Genomic DNA, 23,044 nt, shown 5'->3' on the forward strand with positions numbered 1-23,044 from the left:
TCCTAAATTATTTAAACATTTCTACAAACTTCAAAGTGTTTTCTTTCCAATTATATGCATATCCTGGCTTCAGGGCCTGAACTACAGGCAGTTTACTTTGGGCACGTCATTCAGACCGGAAGTGGAGAAAAAAGGGGCCTATCTCTAAGAAGTTCATTGGCCTTCTACATCTAGCTACATATTGAACTTCCATCATCTCAGGCCAGGGGCACAACAATGTATTAATTAATGGTTGGATCAGAATCACCATTATAGTCATTGGCCGGGTACAGGGAATTAAGTAAAAGCACAACTTAAAATTATCTCAGTGTAGGGTTGGTCGGTTTACAGTTTTTTGCGATATACCGGTATTGATGCACGGACCTGTTTAGGTTTTTACTTTACCTTCTATAACGGTATTTGAATGTTTGGTTTGTTAAAATGTGACACGCAGTGTGTAACGTCCATTTGTATAGTTTACTTCGCTACTTGAGTCATCTCTCTCCACAATGCTTTCCACACAGACCTAGCCCCCCCTGTCACTCAAGGAGCGCATTTGTTTTTCCTCGTCCAGGGGACACATACAGTCTGCATGGTCAATGCAGCAAATGCAACAATGTTGACAACAATGATGCAGTTGTCACTTTGCTTCTTAATATAAATCTACTAGCATTCCATAATTACACTATTAGCTTGTGTTTCTTACATCTGCAAACAGCTAGTTTGTCTTTTCTTAGCAAGTTGTTCCTAAATCTTGTTAGCCGTAATCGCTAGCTAGCTAATAAATGTGTAATTTAAATGTGTAATTAAATGCGTAATTAGCTATACAGCCTGATAATACCAGTAATGGTGTAGACCTAAATCAGCAACAGTGTCTTCTAAATGAAAGAGGTAAACGCAAAGCAAGAATATGTTGGCTACATGAAGTAGCTAAGAAAAACATTCAATGTAGCCAAAGATAATAGGTCCCCTAGGAAACACATTACTTCCTACCCTGTCACAATAACTCATCTCTTGCATTTTCATTCGTTGTCATGTCAAACAACACTATTATATTGTAACTATATCATTTGGATAGATATTCTATTTCCATGATTCCAACAGTTAACCCAAGTGTTTTGCTCTAAACCACAAGTCAAATTGCAACATTTGGTTAAAAATAAGGCCCAGATTGCTTGCCAGTATCGTGCAGCCCTACGTGACAGTATGGAAATGGTCTCAAATGCAGAAATTGATGACAATGATGACTTTGGGGGCTGAAGTTGAATTGAACAGTATAAAACAATCAGAATGGAGACCCATGAAATCCCTTAGAATGTATGTGTTGCCAACCTAGAGTCACGACTTCTCATAAAGCTCATTTAGAACTTTTATTATTAAAAAACATATAATACCATCAATTTTTTTAAATAACATGATATATCATTTTGGCCATATCGCACAGCCCTATCTCAGTCCATGACTAATTTAGGAAAGGGCCAATTTTAGCTTCTGGCTAGCTAGCCACCGAGGACAACAACACAGCGAGATGCAACAATTCCAGATTTCCTGTCAATGATTTATGCTCTCAATGGGATTTGATAAGAGTGACGCAGTCTTTTTGGTGCGCCAGGACCATTCACATTTGAGCTCAGTTTAGCTCAACGCTGATTGGCACATTTTTTATAGTTTTTTGTCAAGGCAGGCCAAACACTGGCTGGCTTCCCTTGTCTTCAATGCTACGGGCGGCATCAATGTCATACTTATTTGGACCAGACAGCATCAGAAAGATGGCCTACACGTAGAGAGACAGAGGACACTGTTTCGCCGGATGCTTTCTCCTGTGAGATACATTCAGCCTCTTGCGAATTGATGGAAAATTCTGAAACACAGGTGAAAGATAAAATAATTGATGTTTTTTCATTTTGTTCTTGGTAATTTGTTTGGGAAGCCTGGCTTCCTGTTGGCATCCATGAATACACACCACTGCTCAACGGGCACAGGAATTTGATGCGGGCATGACAAGAACCCTAGATGGTCTTGCCATAATAAAAGTTATGGTATTAAATGTATAAGATATTAAGGTTAAAATACTGATACTGACAAATGTACAGATGTAGGATCTTCATTTGATCACTCTTTTTGTTGATGAGAATTTTCCTGCAAAATGCCAACTAGTAGTGTATTTGAGTTTTAAAAGGCTTCTAAAGTGTGTCATTTCTACTTAGAAATGTCAGACTTGATATACTCGGACGAAAAATGTATCAGCACCTACAAAAATGTCCATTAATTAAAATCCACATAATAATTCTGGTTTCCTTTTGCTGCAGGATTATTCTCCTGCTGTAGCACACTGGCTCAAATTAAGATCCTACATCTGTACAGTATATCCTGTGTCAGGGATTTGTTATCAGAGGTGTTCTATTACTAAATGAGCTTGCAGTCTGGCTGAGAAGCCTCAAGTCTCATAAGGTTTTGTATTGTGTTGTGGTGTATTGTATTGTGTTGTGTTGTATTGTGTTGCATTGTATTGAGTTGCATTGTATTGTATTGTGTTGCATTGTATTGTATTGTCTAATAAGCCTGCAATTAGTAGGGATTAGATTGATCTGAACAATGTGGGATCATTACATTTCCATAATGCTGCATATGGGAGTTTGGATCCACAGCACAGCACATTAACACTCATTAACTACACAGTGAGGCTCGTAACCTTGGGCAAGGTCTGGTGCTATCATTTTTAAGATGTAGGTCTTAATTTGATCACTCTTTTGTTACTGAGAATGCAAACTTGTAGTGTGTTTAAGGTTTAAAAGGCTTCTAAAGTTTGTAATTTCCACTTTAAAATGTATCAACCCCTACAAAAAATGTCCATTCATAATAATCCACATAATAATTAACATTTCCTGTTGCTGAGGGATTATTTTCCTACTGTAGCAAACTGGCTCAAATTAAGATCCTACTGTACATCTGTAAGTGAATCTAATATTAACCTATAAAGACCAAATATGTAATATTATAAATATTATAAATGTAATATCTAATCCAATGATGAGAATGTTGGTGTGTGTGTGTGTGTGTGTGTGTGTGTGTGTGTGTGTGTGTGTGTGTGTGTGTGTGTGTGTGTGTGTGTGTGTGTGTGTGTGTGTGTGTGTGTGTGTGTGTGTGTGTGTGTGTGTGTGTGAAATGAAAGTCCTCACACACCAGGACTACAAAGCCGGGAATCCTGGGTAAAACCATAGAGTCTCATCCTGCCAAGGCGCCTCTTGGCATCCGGCCACAGAGGAAAATTACTCTCTGAATTCACATTGTTCTCGTTTGGATTTCTCCAATGATGATTAGTGGTTGGCTTTTGTGCAACTCTGGATAGGAAAAACCTGAGAGCCAGCAGAGCCAAACTAATTCAAATATTATCTCACTGATAAAGAGGCAAACACTAAAGTGTGCCAGTGAACAATGCTCCAAAATGCCCCGAGCCCTCTGAGCCAGCCCTCACAACAGACACATTTATCCCCCTGATCCAGCCCTCACAACAGACACATTTATCCCCCTGAGCCAGCCCTCACAACAGACACATTTATCCCTCTGAGCCAGCCCTCACAACAGACACATTTATCCCCCTGAGCCAGCCCTCACAACAGACACATTTATCCCTCTGATCCAGCCCTCACAACAGACACATTTATCCCCTGATCCAGCCCTCACAACAGACACATTTATCCCCCTGAGCCAGCCCTCACAACAGACACATTTATCCCCCTGATCCAGCCCTCATAACAGACACATTTATCCCTCTGAGCCAGCCCTCATAACAGACACATTTATCCCTCTGAGCCAGCCCTCATAACAGACACATTTATCCCTCTGAGCCAGCCCTCATAACATACACATTTATCCCCTGATCCAGCCCTCATAACAGACACATTTATCCCTCTGAGCCAGCCCTCATAACAGACACATTTATCCCTCTGAGCCAGCCCTCATAACAGACACATTTATCCCTCTGAGCCAGCCCTCATAACAGACACATTTATCCCTCTGAGCCAGCCCTCACAACAGACACATTTATCCCCCCTGATCCAGCCCTCACAACAGACACATTTATCCCCCTGATCCAGCCCTCACAACAGACACATTTATCCCCTGAGCCAGCCCTCACAACAGACACATTTATCCCCTGAGCCAGCTCTCACAACAGACACATTTATCCCCCTGAGCCAGCCCTCACAACAGACACCTGTATCCCCCTGAGCCAGCCCTCACAACAGACACAATTATCCCCTGAGCCAGCCCTCACAACAGACACATTTATCCCCTGAGCCAGCCCTCACAACAGACACATTTATCCCCATGAGCCAGCCCTCACAACAGACACATTTATCCCCCTGAGCCAGCCCTCACAACAGACACATTTATCCCCTGAGCCAGCCCTCACAACAGACACATTTATCCCCTGAGCCAGCCCTCACAACAGACACATTTATCCCCTGAGCCAGCCCTCACAACAGACACATTTATCCCCCCTGAGCCAGCCCTCACAACAGACACATTTATCCCCCTGAGCCAGCCCTCACAAGAGACACATTTATCCCTCTGAGCCAGCCCTCACAGCAGACACATTTATCCCTCTGAGCCAGCCCTCACAAGAGACACATTTATCCCTCTGAGCCAGCCCTCACAGCAGACACATTTATCCACAGTCTCCAGCACAGGACTATTCAACAGTAATCCCTCCTGAATCCCCACCCAGATGCACCACCACTACAGAATACAAACCAGAGCATTAGAACAGGCAGAAGTAAAGAATAGAAGGGTTCAGAGCTGTGTTCCATGCTGTGTGACCCGCCCCTCATAGTCTGTCAATCATTTTGAATGTATTCAATTCATTGGTGCAGACAGTCAATCGCCTTCTCTCTGTGTCAAGACAGACACATAGTCAATCAAGTCTTCTCTGTGTCAAGACAGACACATAGTCAATCAAGCCTTCTCTCCTGTGTCAAGACAGACACATAGTCAATCAAGCCTTCTCTCCTGTGTCAAGACAGACACATAGTCAATCAAGCCTTCTCTCCTGTGTCAAGACAGACACATAACCAATCAAGCCTTCTCTCTTGTGTCAAGACAGACACATAGTCAATCAAGTCTTCTCTCCTGTGTGAAGACAGACAGTCAATGGAGACTAGCTAGCTGCATCAGGACTAAGGGGAGAGGGTGCTAGCCACATCAGTGCTGGTCAGAGATGTTAAAATAGAGATCTATGCACCTTCAGATGTTTTTCATTCTGTGATTTTCATTCTCTTTCCACAAACACAAGGCTCATAAGATTTCATGAAAGTTAAGCTTCCCAGATGTGGCAATGAATGTTCCCATTCATAGTAATGGAATGTCTGTCTGTCTTAACACAGGATAGAGGACTTGATTAACTATCTGTCTGTCTGTCTTCACACAGGAGAGAGGACTTGATGAACTATCTGTCTGTCTGTCTTCACACAGGAGAGAGGACTTGATTAACTATCTGTCTGTCTGTCTTAACACAGGAGAGAGGACTTGATTAACTATCTGTCTGTCTGTCTTAACACAGGAGAGAGGACTTGATTAACTATCTGTCTGTCTGTCTTAACACAGGAGAGAGGACTTGACTAACTATCTGTCTGTCTGTCTTAACACAGGAGAGAGGACTTGATGAACTATCTGTCTGTCTATCTTCACACAGGAGAGAGGACTTGATTAACTATCTGTCTGTCTGTCTTAACACAGGAGAGAGGACTTGATTAACTATCTGTCTGCCTGTCTTAACACAGGAGAGAGGACTTGATTAACTATCTGTCTGTCTGTCTTCACACAGGAGAGAGGACTTGATTAACTATCTGTCTGTCTGTCTTCACACAGGAGAGAGGACTTGATGAACTATCTGTCTGTCTGTCTTAACACAGGAGAGAGGACTTGATTAACTATCTGTCTGTCTGTCTTAACACAGGAGAGAGAGGACTTGATGAACTATCTGTCTGTCTGTCTTCACACAGGAGAGAGGACTTGATTAACTATCTGTCTGTCTGTCTTCACACAGGAGAGAGGACTTGATTAACTATCTGTCTGTCTGTCTTCACACAGGAGAGAGGACTTGATTAACTATCTGTCTGTCTGTCTTCACACAGGAGAGAGGACTTGATTAACTATCTGTCTGTCTGTCTTAACACAGGAGAGAGGACTTGATTAACTATCTGTCTGTCTGTCTTCACACAGGAGAGAGGACTTGATGAACTATCTGTCTGTCTGTCTTCACACAGGAGAGAGGACTTGATTAACTATCTGTCTGTCTGTCTTCACACAGGAGAGAGGACTTGATTAACTATCTGTCTGTCTGTCTGTCTTCACACAGGAGAGAGGACTTGACTAACTATCTGTCTGTCTGTCTTCACACAGGAGAGAGGACTTGATTAACTATCTGTCTGTCTGTCTTAACAAAGGACAGAGGACTTGATTAACTATCTGTCTGTCTGTCTTAACACAGGAGAGAGGACTTGATTAACTATCTGTCTGTCTGTCTTCACACAGGAGAGAGGACTTGATTAACTATCTGTCTGTGTCTTCACACAGGAGAGAGGGACTTGGTTAACTATCTGTCTGTCTTCACACAGGAGAGAGGACTTGATTAACTATCTGTCTGTCTGTCTTCACACAGGAGAGAGGACTTGATTAACTATCTGTCTGTCTGTCTTAACACAGGAGAGAGACTTGACTACATCAGGAGAGAGGACTTGATTAACTATCTGTCTGTCTGTCTTCACACAGGAGAGAGGACTTGATTAACTATCTGTCTGTCTGTCTTCACACAGGAGAGAGGACTTGATTAACTATCTGTCTGTCTGTCTTCCGTCCGTCCGTCCGTCTTGATTAACTCCGTCTGTCTGTCTGTCTGTCCGTGTCTTCACACAGGAGAGAGGACTTGAATGACTGTCTGTCTGTCTTCACACAGGAGAGAGGACTTGACTGTCTGTCAGTCTGTCTGTCTCTGTCTCAGCCTTCAAGTAGAAGGGAGAAGTAATTCAAGTAGCTCCAGAGCTTGCATACACCAACACACACTCATATAAGCACACACGCAGACGCATGCACACACACACACTCACCTGTCCATAGGAATGACAGAGGGTTTCTGAGGTCACGGTGTCCCCTTCCTCTCTTTCCTCCTCCTCTTCATCAGTGCAGGACTCAAATCCATCCATGTAATAATACACCTCTGCAGTCTGAGGGTCCTCGGGGATCTCTAAACACACACACACACACACACACACACACACACACACACACAGACACACACACACACACACACAGAGAGATATACACACACAGATACACACACACACACACACACAGATACACACACAGACACACACCATGGGGAACAAACAAAATAAGTGACGCAATGTAGGGAGAATACAGAGAGATGGATCATGGATAATACAAGCCTGATTGGTTCAAAACCCTGAAGCAAAGATAACGCAAGACTAACACTATGGGGGCCATTTTCTTCACGGAGAACAGTATTGAAATGTCGGGTGTAGATCACTTTCCCTGTCCAGAGCACGTTGGACGACATATATATACTCTCTCTCTCTCTCTCTCTCTCTCTCTCTCTCTCTCTCTCTCTCTCTCTCTCTCTCTCTCTCTCTCTCTCTACCTCTCTCTCGCTACCTCTCTCTCTACCTCTCTCTACCTCTCTCTACCTCACTCTACCTCTCTCTCTCTCTCTCTCTCTCTCTCTCTCTCTCTCTCTCTCTCTCTCTCTCTACCTCCCCTCTGTCTCTACCTCTCTCTCTACCTCTCTCTCTCTCTACCTCTCTCTCTCTACCTCTCTCTCGCTCTCTCTCTACCTCTCTCTCTCTCTCTCTCTCTCTCTCTCTCTCTCTCTCTCTATATATATATATATATATATATATATATATATAATAATATAAAAGAAGAAAGTGAGAGTGAGATATATATATATATATATATATATATATGTATCTCACTCTCACTTTCTTTCTCTGAGGTATTTCCAGCAGTTGTGTGCTGGTGCTGGTGTGGGTTGGAGGAGTGTTGGGGAACAGCTGTGGTGGATGTCTGTGCTACTGGGAACATCCCTCTCTTGAACACTTCCATTTTCTCACTTAGTGCTCTGCACCTGAGCACCAGCCTGACCAGGGACTCCTCTCCATGGAGTGAAGTAGCGAGGGAGGGGGGAAGAGAAAGGGTGCGGAGAAAGAACAAGAGAAAGAGATAGGAAAAAGAAGAGAGTGACAGCTGTATGGTGTTGAGTTACCTTTGCAGCAGCTTACTGTCTGCCTGAATGAGAAGGAAACGGATAGAGAGAGAGAGCGAGAGAAGAGAGACAGAGACAGAAAATAGAAAGACAGAGCACTGAGGAGCGAGACAGAGAAAGAAAGTGTGTGGAAGAGAGTGGAAATCACTTTCATTTCATTTTCAATAATTGTTTCTTTCCTATCTACCACAGAAGCCTGTAATATACAGTGTTGACTGGTATTGGAGACAAAAGTTCCATTTCAAATCGGTACTATCACCAATATAAATCTGTACACTTTCCAAAGACTTATCCTTAATCCTCCGAGACAAAACCATATCTTCTGAGAAATATGACCACTAAAAATGGGGGAAGCAGATAAATAGACAGATGGAATGAAATGGAGATAAAGAGACGGAAGGAATGAAATGGAGATAAAGAGACGGAAGGAATGAAATGGAGATAAAGAGACGGAAGGAATGAAATGGAGATAAAGAGACAGAAGGAATGAAATGGAGATAAAGAGACAGAAGGAATGAAATGGAGATAAAGAGACGGAAGGAATGAAATGGAGATAAAGAGACAGAAGGAATGAAATGGAGATAAAGAGACAGACGGAATGAAATGGAGATAAAGAGACGGAAGGAATGAAATGGAGATAAAGAGACAGAAGGAATGAAATGGAGATAAAGAGACAGAAGGAATGAAATGGAGATAAAGAGACAGAAGGAATGAAATGGAGATAAAGAGACAGACGGAATGAAATGGAGATAAAGAGACGGAAGGAATGAAATGGAGATAAAGAGACAGAAGGAATGAAATGGAGATAAAGAGACAGAAGGAATGAAATGGAGATAAAGAGACGGAAGGAATGAAATGGAGATAAAGAGACAGAGAGAGGGAATGAAATTGAGATAAAGAGACAGGAGTGAAATGGAGATAAAGAGACAGAGAGAGGGAATGAAATTGAGATAAAGAGACAGGAGTGAAATGGAGATAAAGAGACAGAGAGAGGGAATGAAATTGAGATAAAGAGACAGGAGTGAAATGGAGATAAAGAGACAGAGAGAGGGAATGAAATGGAGATAAAGAGACAGAAGGAATGAAATGGAGATAAAGAGACAGAAGGAATGAAATTGAGATAAAGAGACAGAAGGAATGAAATGGAGATAAAGAGACAGAAGGATTGCATGGAGATAGAGAGACAGAAGGAATGAAATGGAGATAAAGAGACGGAAGAAATGAAATGGAGATAAAGAGACAGGAATGAAATGGAGATAGAGAGACAGAAGGAATGAAATGGAGATAAAGAGACAGAAGGAATGAAATTGAGATAAAGAGGCAGAGAGAGGGAATGAAATGGAGATAAAGAGACAGAAGGAATGAAATTGAGATAAAGAGACAGAAGGAATGAAATTGAGATAAAGAGACAGAGAGAGGGAATGAAATGGAGATAAAGAGACAGAAGGAATGAAATTGAGATAAAGAGACAGAGAGAGGGAATGAAATTGAGATAAAGAGACAGAAGGAATGAAATTGAGATAAAGAGACAGAGAGAGGGAATGAAATTGAGATAAAGAGACAGAGAGAGGGAATGAAATTGAGATAAAGAGACAGGAGTGAAATGGAGATAAAGAGACAGAGAGGGGGAATGAAATTGAGATAAAGAGACAGGAGTGAAATTGAGATAAAGAGACAGAGAGAGGGAATGAAATTGAGATAAAGAGACAGGAGTGAAATGGAGATAAAGAGACAGGAGTGAAATTGAGATAAAGAGACAGAGAGAGGGAATGAAATTGAGATAAAGAGACAGGAGTGAAATGGAGATAAAGAGACAGAGAGAGGGAATGAAATTGAGATAAAGAGACAGGAGTGAAATGGAGATAAAGAGACAGAGAGAGGGAATGAAATTGAGATAAAGAGACAGGAGTGAAATGGAGATAAAGAGACAGAGAGGGGGAATGAAATTGAGAAAAAAAACAAGCGGTCTCTAAAAATTGACCAAAGTATCATAAAGGAATCAGGTAAATAATGATGTCTCAGTCAAGTCATACAACTATAGTCCACTAGTACAACACAATACCCTGATTACATCACACAAACTATAAGCCTCCTAAAAGCCTTCCCTTTTGTGGCTTTCTTAGAGTGAGTCCAACAGAGCCTGAAGCAGATCAGATCAGTGACCTATGACCAAGCATCCCACAGTCCAACCAGCCGGCAGACTCTCCACAACAGAGAATGACACACAACTGCACACGCAAACACACACACACCCTGTCTGTCTGGTGCTTATAACCTGATAGCCATTTCTGTCAGTGGTTTCTGTCCCATCTTACCTGATTCAGTGCTTCATTGATTTTAATTAGCAATGTTAATACCAGACCAGAATAATCACTTATGCAAAGAAGTTTTTTGTAATCCAGAATGTTTCATTCATGTGCCCTCCGCTTGGCCTCCTGCACCAGCAGTACCACGGCCAAGGTTACAGAGGGCCAGGTACTCCCATCAGTCAATCTATCCTCCCTCCCTGTCCAACAGACTCTGCAACTCTCTGAGACCGACTACAAAGAGTTCTAAGACTTTGAAAAAGTGCTTCACTGGGCAAATTGGGACTGTCAGAGAGAGAGAGAGAGAGGGGGAGAGAGAGCTCTGTCATCTGACCTCAAACTCAGATAATATAACCTTATTTCACCCCTATATCCTACCACACTGTGTTGAAACCTGTGGGCATGTTGCATCTGTGACTGCCTGTGGCTCTCAGTGATACTGTATGTTTATTTATACTGAGGACGGAGGTCATCGGCATGCATAATTCAATGTTTATTTCCTAATACATTTTAGTCTAATACTTGCCTTTATTCCCCAGTGAGACTGCTTGAGGTATGTTTAATGTCAGACCACGTCTACAGTTGAAAGGGGAAAGGGGGCAATGGGCCATTGAGATGTGGTTTACTAAAAATAACAAAGCACTTTTCTCTTGTCTTTCTTATTTGCATATGTGCTCCTTGAGTGTGTGTGTGTGTGTGTGTGTGTGTGTGTGTGTGTGTGTGTGTGTGTGTGTGTGTGTGTGGGGGGGGTGTGTAGGTGTGTAGTACTATAACAGTGGTGGCTTGTGACACTTTAAATGGGGAGGACGGGCTGGAATAGAATAAATGGAATGAGAGAGAAGATACCATTCCATTCACTCCATCCATCCATCCATTACTATGAGCCATCCTCTATGTTACACTCTCCCCTGCACACTGTGTGATGCATGTTCACTCTGCTCCTCAGCCTTTGATGATACTGCCTGGGCTGCTTTACCTCATGGCTGGTCTGTCAGAGTAGGAGAGGTTTCATGCCACCAGGGGCTCTCGGTGACTCTGATCCCAGCCGAGATGAGGGAATCTGAGGCATTGAGATCTGAGGGACCCCTGGATCTCCCACCATGGGGGTCCCACAGTGAAGTGGAAGTGGGACGAGTGTTAAGCAGGGGGTTGGTCTATGGGTTTGGACATTCGACTGCTTTTCCACCATGGAATATTGGATATTGAATAGTCATTTAAATTAATGACGGATTCCAAAGTGAATTGCAGACATTATTTTCAACTGAAATCACTTGCCCACTCCTACACTTGAGTTCAAACTTACCCAGGCCTCGTCGACTTTCCCTAAAATGTGAGGCGTGACAATGGCGTGATTTTGGAGGTGTAGCAACACGAGACTAAACTGACCCCAACCCTGAAGGGCACTACAGCTGCAACAGTACAACAGTTGTTGAAGTCTCATATTTTCTTATTCTTACATCCTGGTCTTCACCGATCTGAGAGGATTGGGTGAAGGGCCGGCCCTGATTGGGTGTGTGATTGGGCGCAGGGCCGGCCCTGATTGGGTGTGTGATTGGGTGAAGGGCCGGCCCTGATTGGGTGTGTGATTGGGCGCGGGGCCGGCCCTGATTGGGTGTGTGATTGGGTGAAGGGCCGGCCCTGATTGGGTGTGTGATTGGGCGCGGGGCCGGCCCTGATTGGGTGTGTGATTGGGCGCGGGGCCGACCCTGATTGGGTGTGTGATTGGGCGCGGGGCCGGCCCTGATTGGGTGTGTGATTGGGTGAAGGGCCGGCCCTGATTGGGTGTGTGATTGGGCGCGGGGCCGGCCCTGATTGGGTGTGTGATTGGGTGAAGGGCCGGCCCTGATTGGGTGTGTGATTGGGCGCGGGGCCGGCCCTGATTGGGTGTGTGATTGGGCGCGGGGCCGGCCCTGATTGGGCGTGTGATTGGGCGCAGGTTAAATAACAGTCCCAGAGCACAGCAGACAATAATCTCATAACCTCCCTAGATCCCACAGTTTATAGACAAGGTGTTTAGCTGTTTATTATGGCATGTTTGTATTGGCAGTGTGGACAGATACAGTTTAAGGTGGTCTTGGATAAATGGGAACAGATTTTTATTTGCCAAAGCAACATTTTCATCAGGGTTTACATAAGGTTTAATTTCAACAAACTTTTCTGCAGTTGCTACATACATGTTGCTACATACATGTTGCAGATGCTACATTAATGAATGGGATCCATTGATTCTTGAATAATATATCTTAGAAATGCATCATGATCTTAGTTTAACTGTCGTACCCCATCAGAACACCAAATATAAGCTTGTTTTACTCTCATGTTTGGAAACAAAATAAATATTAACAAAACTGTATAGCCTAAATGTCACGCCCTGACCTTAGAGAGCTTTTTATATCTATATTTTGGTTTGGTCAGGGTGTGATTTGGGTGGGAATTCTATGTTTATTTTCTATGTTTTGTATTTCTTTGTGTTTGGCAGGGTGTGGTTCTCAATCAGAGGCAGCTGTCCATCGTTGTCTCTGATTGAGAATCATACTTAGGCAGCTTTTTCCCACCTGTGTTTTGTGGGTAGTTGTTTTCTGTTTCGTGTCTGCACCAGACAGAACTGTTTAGTTTTAGTCCATTTTGTAATAACGTGTTTATTTTCACGTGTTCGTGATAATAAATTATCACGAACACGTACCACGCTGCGCTTTGGTCCACTCCTTCTTCATGCAACGATGAGCGTTACCATCAAAACATGGTTACAACTATCATTTTGATATCATGGATGATCAGTCCTTGCATCTATATCCCTGTCTATGAATTTGAGAGTAGTTACTTTTCTCCAGCACCATCCCTCAGCTTTTTATAGAAACAGTGGTGGGGAGATGTACTGCAGGCTAACCAAGATGTACTGCAGGCTAACCAAGATGTACTGCAGGCCAACCAAGATGTACTGCAGGCCAACCAAGATGTACTGCAGGCCAACCAAGATGTACTGCAGGCCAACCAAGATGTACTGCAGGCCAACCAAGATGTACTGCAGGCCAACCAAGATGTACTGCAGGCCAACCAAGATGTACTGCAGGCCAACCAAGATGTACTGCAGGCTAACCAAGATGTACTGCAGGCCAACCAAGATGTACTGCAGGCTAACCAAGATGTACTGCATAAAAACATAATCCTATCGTTAACAGAAATAAAAGGTACAAGAAGGAAGTATACTCACCACGCCCTACTGGCTCAGACATTCGCATCTTGTCCTGCTGCTGCCTCCTCATTGGCTGTGAGCAACCCAGCGACCGGTAATCCTCAGCTGTAATTGGTGCAGTCTGGTGGACTGCATCTCCTGCACTCTCCTATTGGGTGGAAGTGATGGAGTTTTCAATTCAATTAGTCATAAGTATCTATTTCATTTTTTAACAAGACAAATGTTTTTAGTTTTTTAGGGGGAGTTTCAATTATGAAGCGAGTGATTGGCTAATGAGAACATAAGGGAATACCAAACGAGGTTCACGGTGAAGGGACACCCTTAGAGTTTAATTTAACTCAGGCCAAAGAACCGGCTACTAATTGCACTTAAACAATTAGTTAATTCAAGTAATTAAAGTCGTAGAGGGTAAAAACAAAACATTTTTCATCCAATTATATGCATTATTTCCTAAGAGAGCTTTTGATTCAACTTTTAGAATTGTGTCTCTCTTACATTCAAGACGTCCAAACTGACTTTCTCGAAATGGCGGCTCCTCAGCTCCTGCATTCGGAAGTGGTTTTCCTGGTATTTCTCCTCAGCAAGTCTCCTGTAGTGTTACATTATATTATAAATTGGCTGGTTTAAGCCCTGAATGCTTATTGACTGACAGCTGTGGTATATCAGATTGTATACCATGGGTATGACAAAACATTTATTTTTTTTACATTGGTAACCAGTTTATAATAGCAATAAGGTACCTCGGGGTTTGTGGTATATGGGCATATGGGTATATCGTTGTTAAGGGCTGTATCCAGGCACTCGCGTTGCGTCCCGCTTAAGAACAGCCCTTAGTCGTGGTATATTGGCCATATATACCACACACCCCTTGCTTTATATCTTAATATACAGGTAACTGCCAAAATAATGGAAACACTTGAGATCATGAGGGATACAAAGTATAATGAAAGCAGGTGCTTCCAAACAGGTGTGGTTCCTGAGTTAAACATCCTTAGGGTCATGTATAAAAAAGTATTTAGTCTACCATGGCTATTCCCCCATAGGATGACAATGACCCCATCCATAGGACACAAGTGGTCACTAAATGATTTGATGAGTATGAAAACGATGTAAACCATATGCCATGGCCGTCTCAGTCACCAGATCTCAACCCAATTAAACACTTATGGGAGATTCTGGAGCGGAGCCTGAGACAGCGTTTTCCACCACCATCAACAAAACACCAAATGATGGAATTTCTGGTGGAAGAATGGTGTCGCATCCCTCCAAGAGTTTCAGACACTTGTAGAATCTATACCAAGGTGCATTGAAGCGGTTCTGGCTCGTGGTGCCCAGTGCCCTATTAAGACACTATGCTGGGGTTTCCTTTATCTTGGCAGTTACCTGTAGATGAATGATGCAACGCAGCATAAAAGTGAGATGACAGTGTGTTATGTTGATCATTAAGACTAGGAGGTCATAGTCTTAGGGAAGCCTAGTTGTTATAGCGTTGGACTAGTAACCGAGCTGACAAGGTACAAATCTGTCGTTCTGCCCCAGGCAGTTAACCCACTGTTCTTAGGCCGTCATTGAAAATAAGAATTTGTTCTTAACTGATTTGCCGAGTTAAATAAAGGTAAAAAAAAAAATAACCCTGTAGTTATCAACCAGAAACAACAGAGTGTGGGAGAGAGAGGAGGAAGGACATAGATAAAGAGAAAATGAGAGAGAAAGAAACACAGGCAGATAGAGACCCACAGAGAGAGAGAGACACAGAACGAGATGGAGGAGAGTGAGAAGGTCATGGCTTGTATAATATCAGCGTCCTGCTAAAAGTTTAAACTCCATAGAGCACATCAATAGCCCTGTTGCCTGGCCTCTTGTCCTTCCCATCCACCACCCCTCTGTCGCTCTCAGTATCGTTCCCTGTAGACACGTCTCCAACACAGTTCAGCCCAAGGAAACTAGGGCAGGGGAAAATGCATTTACACAAAACTCTCTTCATCTTTAAAGGGAACCCAGCCATGCATCAGCCCCAGAATAATCCCAACGGGACCTCACAGGCTCTATACTGGTCATGGACCGAATGACCGTGGTGTGTGTGTGTGTACATGTGCGTGCGTACTTAAGGGTCTCCTACCTAAGCCTCCTGGCCTTGTCGTCGGCAGCCTGCAGTTTCCTCAGCCTCATTCTCTCCCTGGGGGTCATTCTGTCTAGCTCTGACTTCTCCCTCAGTGTCTGAAGGTGCACCTTTCTCTGCCTGTTCAAAGGACAAAGGTCAAAGGGCAGCGGTCAGAGGTTGGGAGGGCTGGAGCGTTGGCGAGTAAGATAGGTCAGCGGTCCGATACTCCTACACACAATTACCTCTGCACTGTTAAAAACAATTGCTGCCTTAATGGGATTTAGAATTTACCATGGCAAAAAGAGATACTGTGCACTGTAAACACCTCAGGGTGGTGGATTTGATTGAATTCTAGCGTTGACCTTTTGTAGGTCACTTCCTATGTGGATGTAAATACTTCTTTCAACATGTAAGGTATGTAACAGGGTCATTTAGAGTGAGATAGGCAGTAATCAGACATAAACAATATACATATGAAAGAGAGGATCTAATCAAGAGGAATACTAATTGGAGGCCCTGATTCAGATATGTCTCCCACTGTCCTCTAACCATAACTTAAACCCTTACCTTAAGCCTAAACCTAACCGAAAGCCTAACCCTCAACCTAGCTTCATGTGCACATCCCAGTTCAACCCTAGCCTCATATTACCTGGACTAACCTGTATCCCTACACATTGACTCGGTACCGGTACCCCCTGTATATAGTCTCGTTATTTTATTGTGTTACTTTGTTCTTCTTATTTTTTTATTTTAAGCAACACAAAAAAAATGCATTGTTGCTTGTAAGTAAGCATTTGATTTGATTTGAACCCTAACCCCGGCTTCATGTCCGCATACCAGCTCAACCCTAACCCGGGGCTCTCGAGTGGCGCAACGGTCTAAGGCACTGCATCTCAGTGCTACAGGCATCACTACAGACCCTGGTTTGATTCCAGGCTGTATCACAACCTGCCGTGATTGGGAGTCCCATAAGGCGGAGCACAATTGGACCAGCGTAGTCCGGGTGAGGGTTTGGCCGGGTTAGGCCGTCATTGTAAATAAGAATTTGTTCTTGCCTAGTTAAATAAAGGTTAAATAAATAAAAATAAAACAACCCTAAACCTAGCTTCATGTCCACATCCCAGTTCAACCCTAACCTTAGACCCAACCCTAAACCTAGCTTCATGTACACATCCCAGTTCAACCCTAACCTTAGACCCAACCCTAAACCTAGCTTCATGTACACATCCCAGTTCAACCCTAACCTTAGACCCAACCCTAAACCTAGCTCCATGTACACATCCCAGTTCAACCCTAACCTTAGACCCAACCCTAAACCTAGCTTCATGTCCACATCCCAGTTCAACCCTAACCTTAGACCCAACCCTAAACCTAGCTTCATGTACACATCCCAGTTCAACCCTAACCTTAGACCCAACCCTAAACCTAGCTCCATGTACACATCCCAGTTCAACCCTAACCTTAGACCCAACCCTAAACCTAGCTTCATGTCCACATCCCAGTTCAACCCTAACCTTAGACCCAACCCTAAACCTAGCTTCATGTACACATCCCAGTTCAACCATAACCTTAGACCCAACCCTAAACCTAGCTTCATGTCCACATCCCAGTTCAACCATAACCTTAGACCCAACCCTAAACCTAGCTTCATGTACACATCCCAGTTCAACCATAACCTTAGACCCAACCCTAAACCTAGCTCCATGTCCACATCCCAGTTCAACCCTAACCTTAGACCCAACCCTAAACCTAGCTCCATGTACACATCCCAGTTCAACCATAACCTTAGACCCAACCCTAAACCTAGCTCCATGTCCACATCCCAGTTCAACCATAACCTTAGACCCAACCCTAAACCTAGCTCCATGTCCACATCCTGGTTCAACCCTAACCTTAGACCCAACCCTAAACCTAGCTCCATGTCCACATCCTGGTTCAACCCTAACCTTAGACCCAACCCTAAACCTAGCTCCATGTACACATCCCAGTTCAACCATAACCTTAGACCCAACCCTAAACCTAGCTCCATGTCCACATCCCAGTTCAACCATAACATTAGACCCAACCCTAAACCTAGCTCCATGTCCACATCCTGGTTCAACCCTAACCTTAGACCCGACCCTAAACCTAGCTCCATGTCCACATCCCAGTTCAACCATAACCTTAGACCCAACCCTAAACCTAGCTCCATGTCCACATCCTGGTTCAACCCTAACCTTAGACCCAACCCTAAACCTAGCTCCATGTCCACATCCCGGTTCAACCCTAACCTTAGACCCAACCCTAAACCTAGCCCCATGTCCACATCCCAGTTCAACCCTAACCTTAGACCCAACCCTAAACCTAGCTCCATGTCCACATCCTGGTTCAACCCTAACCTTAGACCCGACCTAAACCTAGCTCCATGTCCACATCCCTGTTCAACCATAACCCTGGCTTCAACCACAACTCTAACTATGGTGTGTAGAATTCCGTTGGACAAGTCATCAGGGTAAGTATGTAAAAAGTGGAATAACATGATCATGTCACTGACCAGTTAATAAGCATAACATCAGATCAGAGAATCATATCATCCATGATCCCAAGTTAATCACCATTTCTTACAACCATATCGCATTGTCCACATGCTACCAAGGCACCTTGGCAAGTCATTACAGATGCAGTCTGTCAGGCAACAAATGACATGATCGTGTCAATCCTAAAGAGATGGGTGTGGCTATTGCTAAGACCTAGACCTAATCTGGTCTATCTCTGCAGCATGTTACACCTGGCTACTCTAACATATAGGAGAGTGTGTGGCCAGCTAAGCTAATGATGACAGGCACCTTCCCTGATTGGTGCCAGTTTGAATCAGTGACGGTCTGGTTTGTTTAAGAGACAGCTGCTACTAACTGTGATTTCCATGTCTGAGTGAGTGAGAAAATGTGAGTGTGAGAAAGTGAGAGAGAGAGCGAGAGAGAGAGAGGAAGTGAGAGAGAAAGAGACAGACAGAGAGTGAGAGAAAAGGGGGTTATGGAGAGGGACAGAGTATGGCAATATTAGTGTGTGTTTGCGTAAATGCTTAAAAATCCCTCTGTCCTGATGCAGCCACATTGCGCTAAACTGAGGAGCCAGTGTTCATTCTTCATGTCTGAGGATGATAGTGGTGTGTAACTGCAGCCACGTAGCTCTAAACTGAGGAGCCAGTGTTCATTCTTCATGTCTGAGGATGATAGTGGTTTTAGTTCTCCCTCTTCCTTCATAATAACCCAAACTACAGACAACCATACAGTATATAGAGCATGTCCTTACACCGCTTTCAGTATCTGTGCTGCGTCTCTTTCTCCCACTGATGTCTTATCTCTCAGTGTCAGACTACAGAACTTGTGTTTTAAGATCTGTAGAGAGTGAGTGAGACAGAGAAAAAAAGGGAGGGGGAAAGAGAGCGAGAGTAAAAGAGAGAGAAAAGAAAGAGTGAGATCAAGGTTAACATTATCAATATTATTGCTTTATTACAAACAGACTAGTATATCCCTGTCTTACTTCACCATCGTTGATATGTTTACGAGGAGAGGAGAGGGGGACATGGAGGGTAAACCACTGGGGGAGAGGGAGAGGGAGGAGAAAGGAGAGGGGGACATGGAGGGTAAACCACTGGGGGAGAGGGAGAGGGAGGAGAGAGGAGAGGGGGACATGGAGGGTAAACCACTGGGGGAGAGGGAGAGGGAGGAGAAAGGAGAGGGGGACATGGAGGGTAAACCACTGGGGGAGAGGGAGAGGGAGGAGAGGAGAGGGGGACATGGAGGGTAAACCACTGGGGGAGAGGGAGAGGGAGGAGAGGAGAGGGGGACATGGGGGGTAAACCACTGGGAGGAGAGGGAGAGGGAGGAGAGGAGAGGGGGACATGGAGGGTAAACCACTGGGGGAGAGGGAGAGGGAGGAGAGGAGAGGGGGACATGGAGGGTAAACCACTGGGGGAGAGGGAGAGGAGGAGAAAGAAGAGGGGGACATGGAGGGTAAACCACTGGGGGAGAGGGAGGAGAAAGGAGAGGGGGACATGGAGGGTAAACCACTGGGGGAGAGGGAGAGGGAGGAGAAAGGAGAGGGGGACATGGAGGGTAAACCACTGGGAGGAGAGGGAGAGGGAGGAGAGAGGAGAGGGGGACATGGAGGGTAAACAACTGGGGGAGAGGGAGAGGGAGAGGGAGGAGAGGGGGACATGGAGGGTAAACCACTGGGGGAGAGGGAGAGGAGGAGAGGAGAGGGGGACATGGAGGGTAAACCACTGGGGGAGGAGAAAGGAGAGGGAGACATGGAGGGTAAACCACTGGGAGGAGAGGGAGAGGGAGGAGAGGGGGACATGGAGGGTAAACAACTGGGGGAGAGGGAGAGGGAGAGGGAGGAGAGGGGGACATGGAGAGTAAACCACTGGGGGAGAGGGAGGAGAGAGGAGAGGGGGACATGAAGGGTAAACCACTGGGGGGAGAGGGAGAGGGAGGAGAGAGGAGAGGGGGACATGGAGGGTAAACAACTGGGGGGAGAGGGAGAGGGAGAGGGAGGGAGAATATTCACAGGACAATATAAGAAACTTGTCATGGAAAAATAACACCAGTCACGCCACACCCTGAATAGAAATAGAGGGAGAGATGGATGAGGAGGAGGGAGAGGAGGGAGGAGAGATGGTGTAGGGGGGAGAGATGGAGGAGCGAGAGGAGGAGGGAGGAGAGATGGAGTAGGAGAGATGGAGTAGGAGAGATGGAGTAGGAGAGATGGAGGGAGAGATGGAGGTGGAGAGATGGAGTAGGGGGAGAGATGGAGGAGGAGAGATGGAGGTGGAGAGATGGAGTAGCGGGGAGAGATGGAGGAGGAGAGATGGAGGGAGAGATGGAGGAAGCGGAGGGAGAGATGGAGGATGAGAGATAGAGGAGGAGGATGAGAGATGGAGGAGCAGAGATGGAGGAGGAGAGATGGAGGGAGAAATGGAGGAAGTGGAGGGAGAGATGGTGGAGGAGAGATGGAGGAGAGATGGGGAAGTGGAGGGAGAGATGGAGGAGGAGAGACGGAGGAGGCGGAGGGCGAGATGGAGGAGAGAGAGATGGAGGAGGAGGAAGAGGAGGAGGAGGAAAAGGAGGAGAGAGGAGAGATGGAGGAGGAGAGATGGAGGGAGAAATGGAGGAAGTGGAGGGAGAGATGGAGGAGGAGGAAAAGGAGGAGAGGGGAGAGATGGAGGAGGAGGAGGAAGAGGAGGAGGAGGAAGAGGAGGAGAGAGAGAGATGGAGGAGCGATGGAGGAAGAGATGGAGGAGGGGAGAGAGATGAGGAGAAATGGAGGAGGGAGAGATGGAGGGAGAGATGGAGAGAGAGATGGAGAGAGAGATGGAGGAGAGATGGAGGAGGGAGAGATATGGAGAAGGGAGAGATGGAGCTGGAGGGAGAGATGGAGGAACTGGAGTGAGAGATGGAGGAGTGAGAGATGGAGGAGGGAGAGATGGAGGAGGGAGAGATGGAGGAGCTGGAGGGAGAGATGGAGGAGGGAGAGATGGAGGAACTGGAGGGAGAGATGGAGGAGTTGGAGGGAGAGATCGAGAAGATGTGGAGGAGGAGGAGGAGTAGGAGATAAAACAAGAGACATCAAAGAACCATTGTGTTTTATGTCAACACAGAACAGCCAGGCAACACCAATTACCATGTTCACTGAGAAGGAGACACAACAGTGTCAGGCTAGCATACAGACATACAAGGGGATAGCCACATCATATACTTATACATATACTTTACATGTACACTCAGCCATAGGTGCTAGAGAGAAATGCAATGCATAGAATGCAGTGCTGACAGAAAGAAAGCTGAACAGAATACATCATGTACAGTCAGGTTAGCATACTGCACAAGGCAGAAACTAAACACAGACCACCAGATGTGTATCCACGTAATGTGTACATTTACATACGGTGCCTTCGAAAAGTATTCAGACCCCTTGACTTTTTCCACATTTTGTGACATTACAGCCTGATTCTAAAATGGATGAAAAAACACAACTTCATCAATCTACACACAATACTCCATAATGAAAAAAACTAAATAATAAATACTTATTTACATAAGTATTCAGACCCTTTGCTATGAGACTCTAAATTGAGCTCAGGTGCATCCTGTTTCCATTGCTCATCCTTGACATGTTTCTATAACTTGATTGAAGTCCGCATTGGTGAAATTCAATTGATCGGACATGTTTTGGAAAGGCATAAACCTGTCTATATAAGGTTCCACATTTGACAGTGCATGTCAGAGCAAAAACCAAGCCATGAGGTCGAAGGAACTGTCAGTAGAGATCCAAGTTAGGATTGTGTAGAGAAACTGATCTGAGGAAGAGTACCAAAAAATCTCTGCAGCATTGAAGGTCCCCAAGAACAATCGGGGAAGAAGGGCCTTGGTCAGGGAGGTGACCAAGAACCCAATGGTCACTCTGACAGAGCTCTAGAGTTCCTCTGTGGAGATGGGAGAACCTTCCAGAAGGACAACCATTTCTGCAGCACTCCACCAATCAGGCCTTTATGGTAGACTGGCCAAACGAAAGCCACACCTCAGTAAAAGGCACATGACAGCCGCTTGGAGTTTGACAAAAGGCACCTAAAGACTCTTAGACCATGAGAAACAACATTCTCTGGTCTGATGAAACCAACTCTTTGACCTGAACACCAAGTATCACATCTGGAGGAAACCTAGCACCATCCCTATGGTGAAGTATGATGGTGGCAGCATCATGCAGTGGGGATGTTTTTCAGCGGCAAGGACTGAGAGACTTGTCAAAATCGAGGCAGAGATGAAATTAGTCAAATACAGAGAGATCCTTGATGAAAACCTGTTCCGGAGCACTCAGGACCTCAGACTGGGGCGAAGGTTCACCTTCCAACAGGACAACGACCCTAAGCACACAGCCAAGACAATGCAGGAGTGGCTTCGGGACAAGTCTCTGAATGTCCTTGAGTGGCCCAGCCAGAGCCCGGACTTGAACCTGAGCTAACATCTCTGGAGAGACCTGAAAATAGCTGTGCAGCAACGTTCCCATCTAACCTGACAGAGCTTGAGAGGATCTGCAGAGAACAATAAGAGAAACTCCCCAAATACAGGTGTGCCAAGCTTGTAGTGTCATACCCAAGAAGACTCGAGGCTGTAATCACTGCCAAAGGTGCTTCAACAAAGTAC

General features: G+C 44.9%; 1 protein-coding gene across 1 annotated transcript in view; it reads right to left on the reverse strand.

Annotated features, from left to right (window-relative positions):
• Positions 1-23,044, reverse strand: part of LOC115117298 (serine/threonine-protein kinase Nek11-like) — a gene marked incomplete at its 5' end in the record, with an annotated part of 38,480 nt that overhangs the window by 10,188 nt on the left and 5,248 nt on the right. Inside the window, 5 exons of the mRNA XM_065015136.1 lie at positions 7,086-7,222; positions 13,778-13,907; positions 14,255-14,348; positions 15,879-15,998; positions 19,152-19,237. Coding sequence (XP_064871208.1) covers positions 7,086-7,222; positions 13,778-13,907; positions 14,255-14,348; positions 15,879-15,998; positions 19,152-19,237 — 567 coding nt within the window. The remainder of the gene's footprint in view (positions 1-7,085; positions 7,223-13,777; positions 13,908-14,254; positions 14,349-15,878; positions 15,999-19,151; positions 19,238-23,044) is intronic.

Source organism: Oncorhynchus nerka, unplaced genomic scaffold (genome assembly GCF_034236695.1).
Source record: "Oncorhynchus nerka isolate Pitt River unplaced genomic scaffold, Oner_Uvic_2.0 unplaced_scaffold_1672, whole genome shotgun sequence".
Classification (NCBI taxonomy): domain Eukaryota; kingdom Metazoa; phylum Chordata; class Actinopteri; order Salmoniformes; family Salmonidae; genus Oncorhynchus; species Oncorhynchus nerka.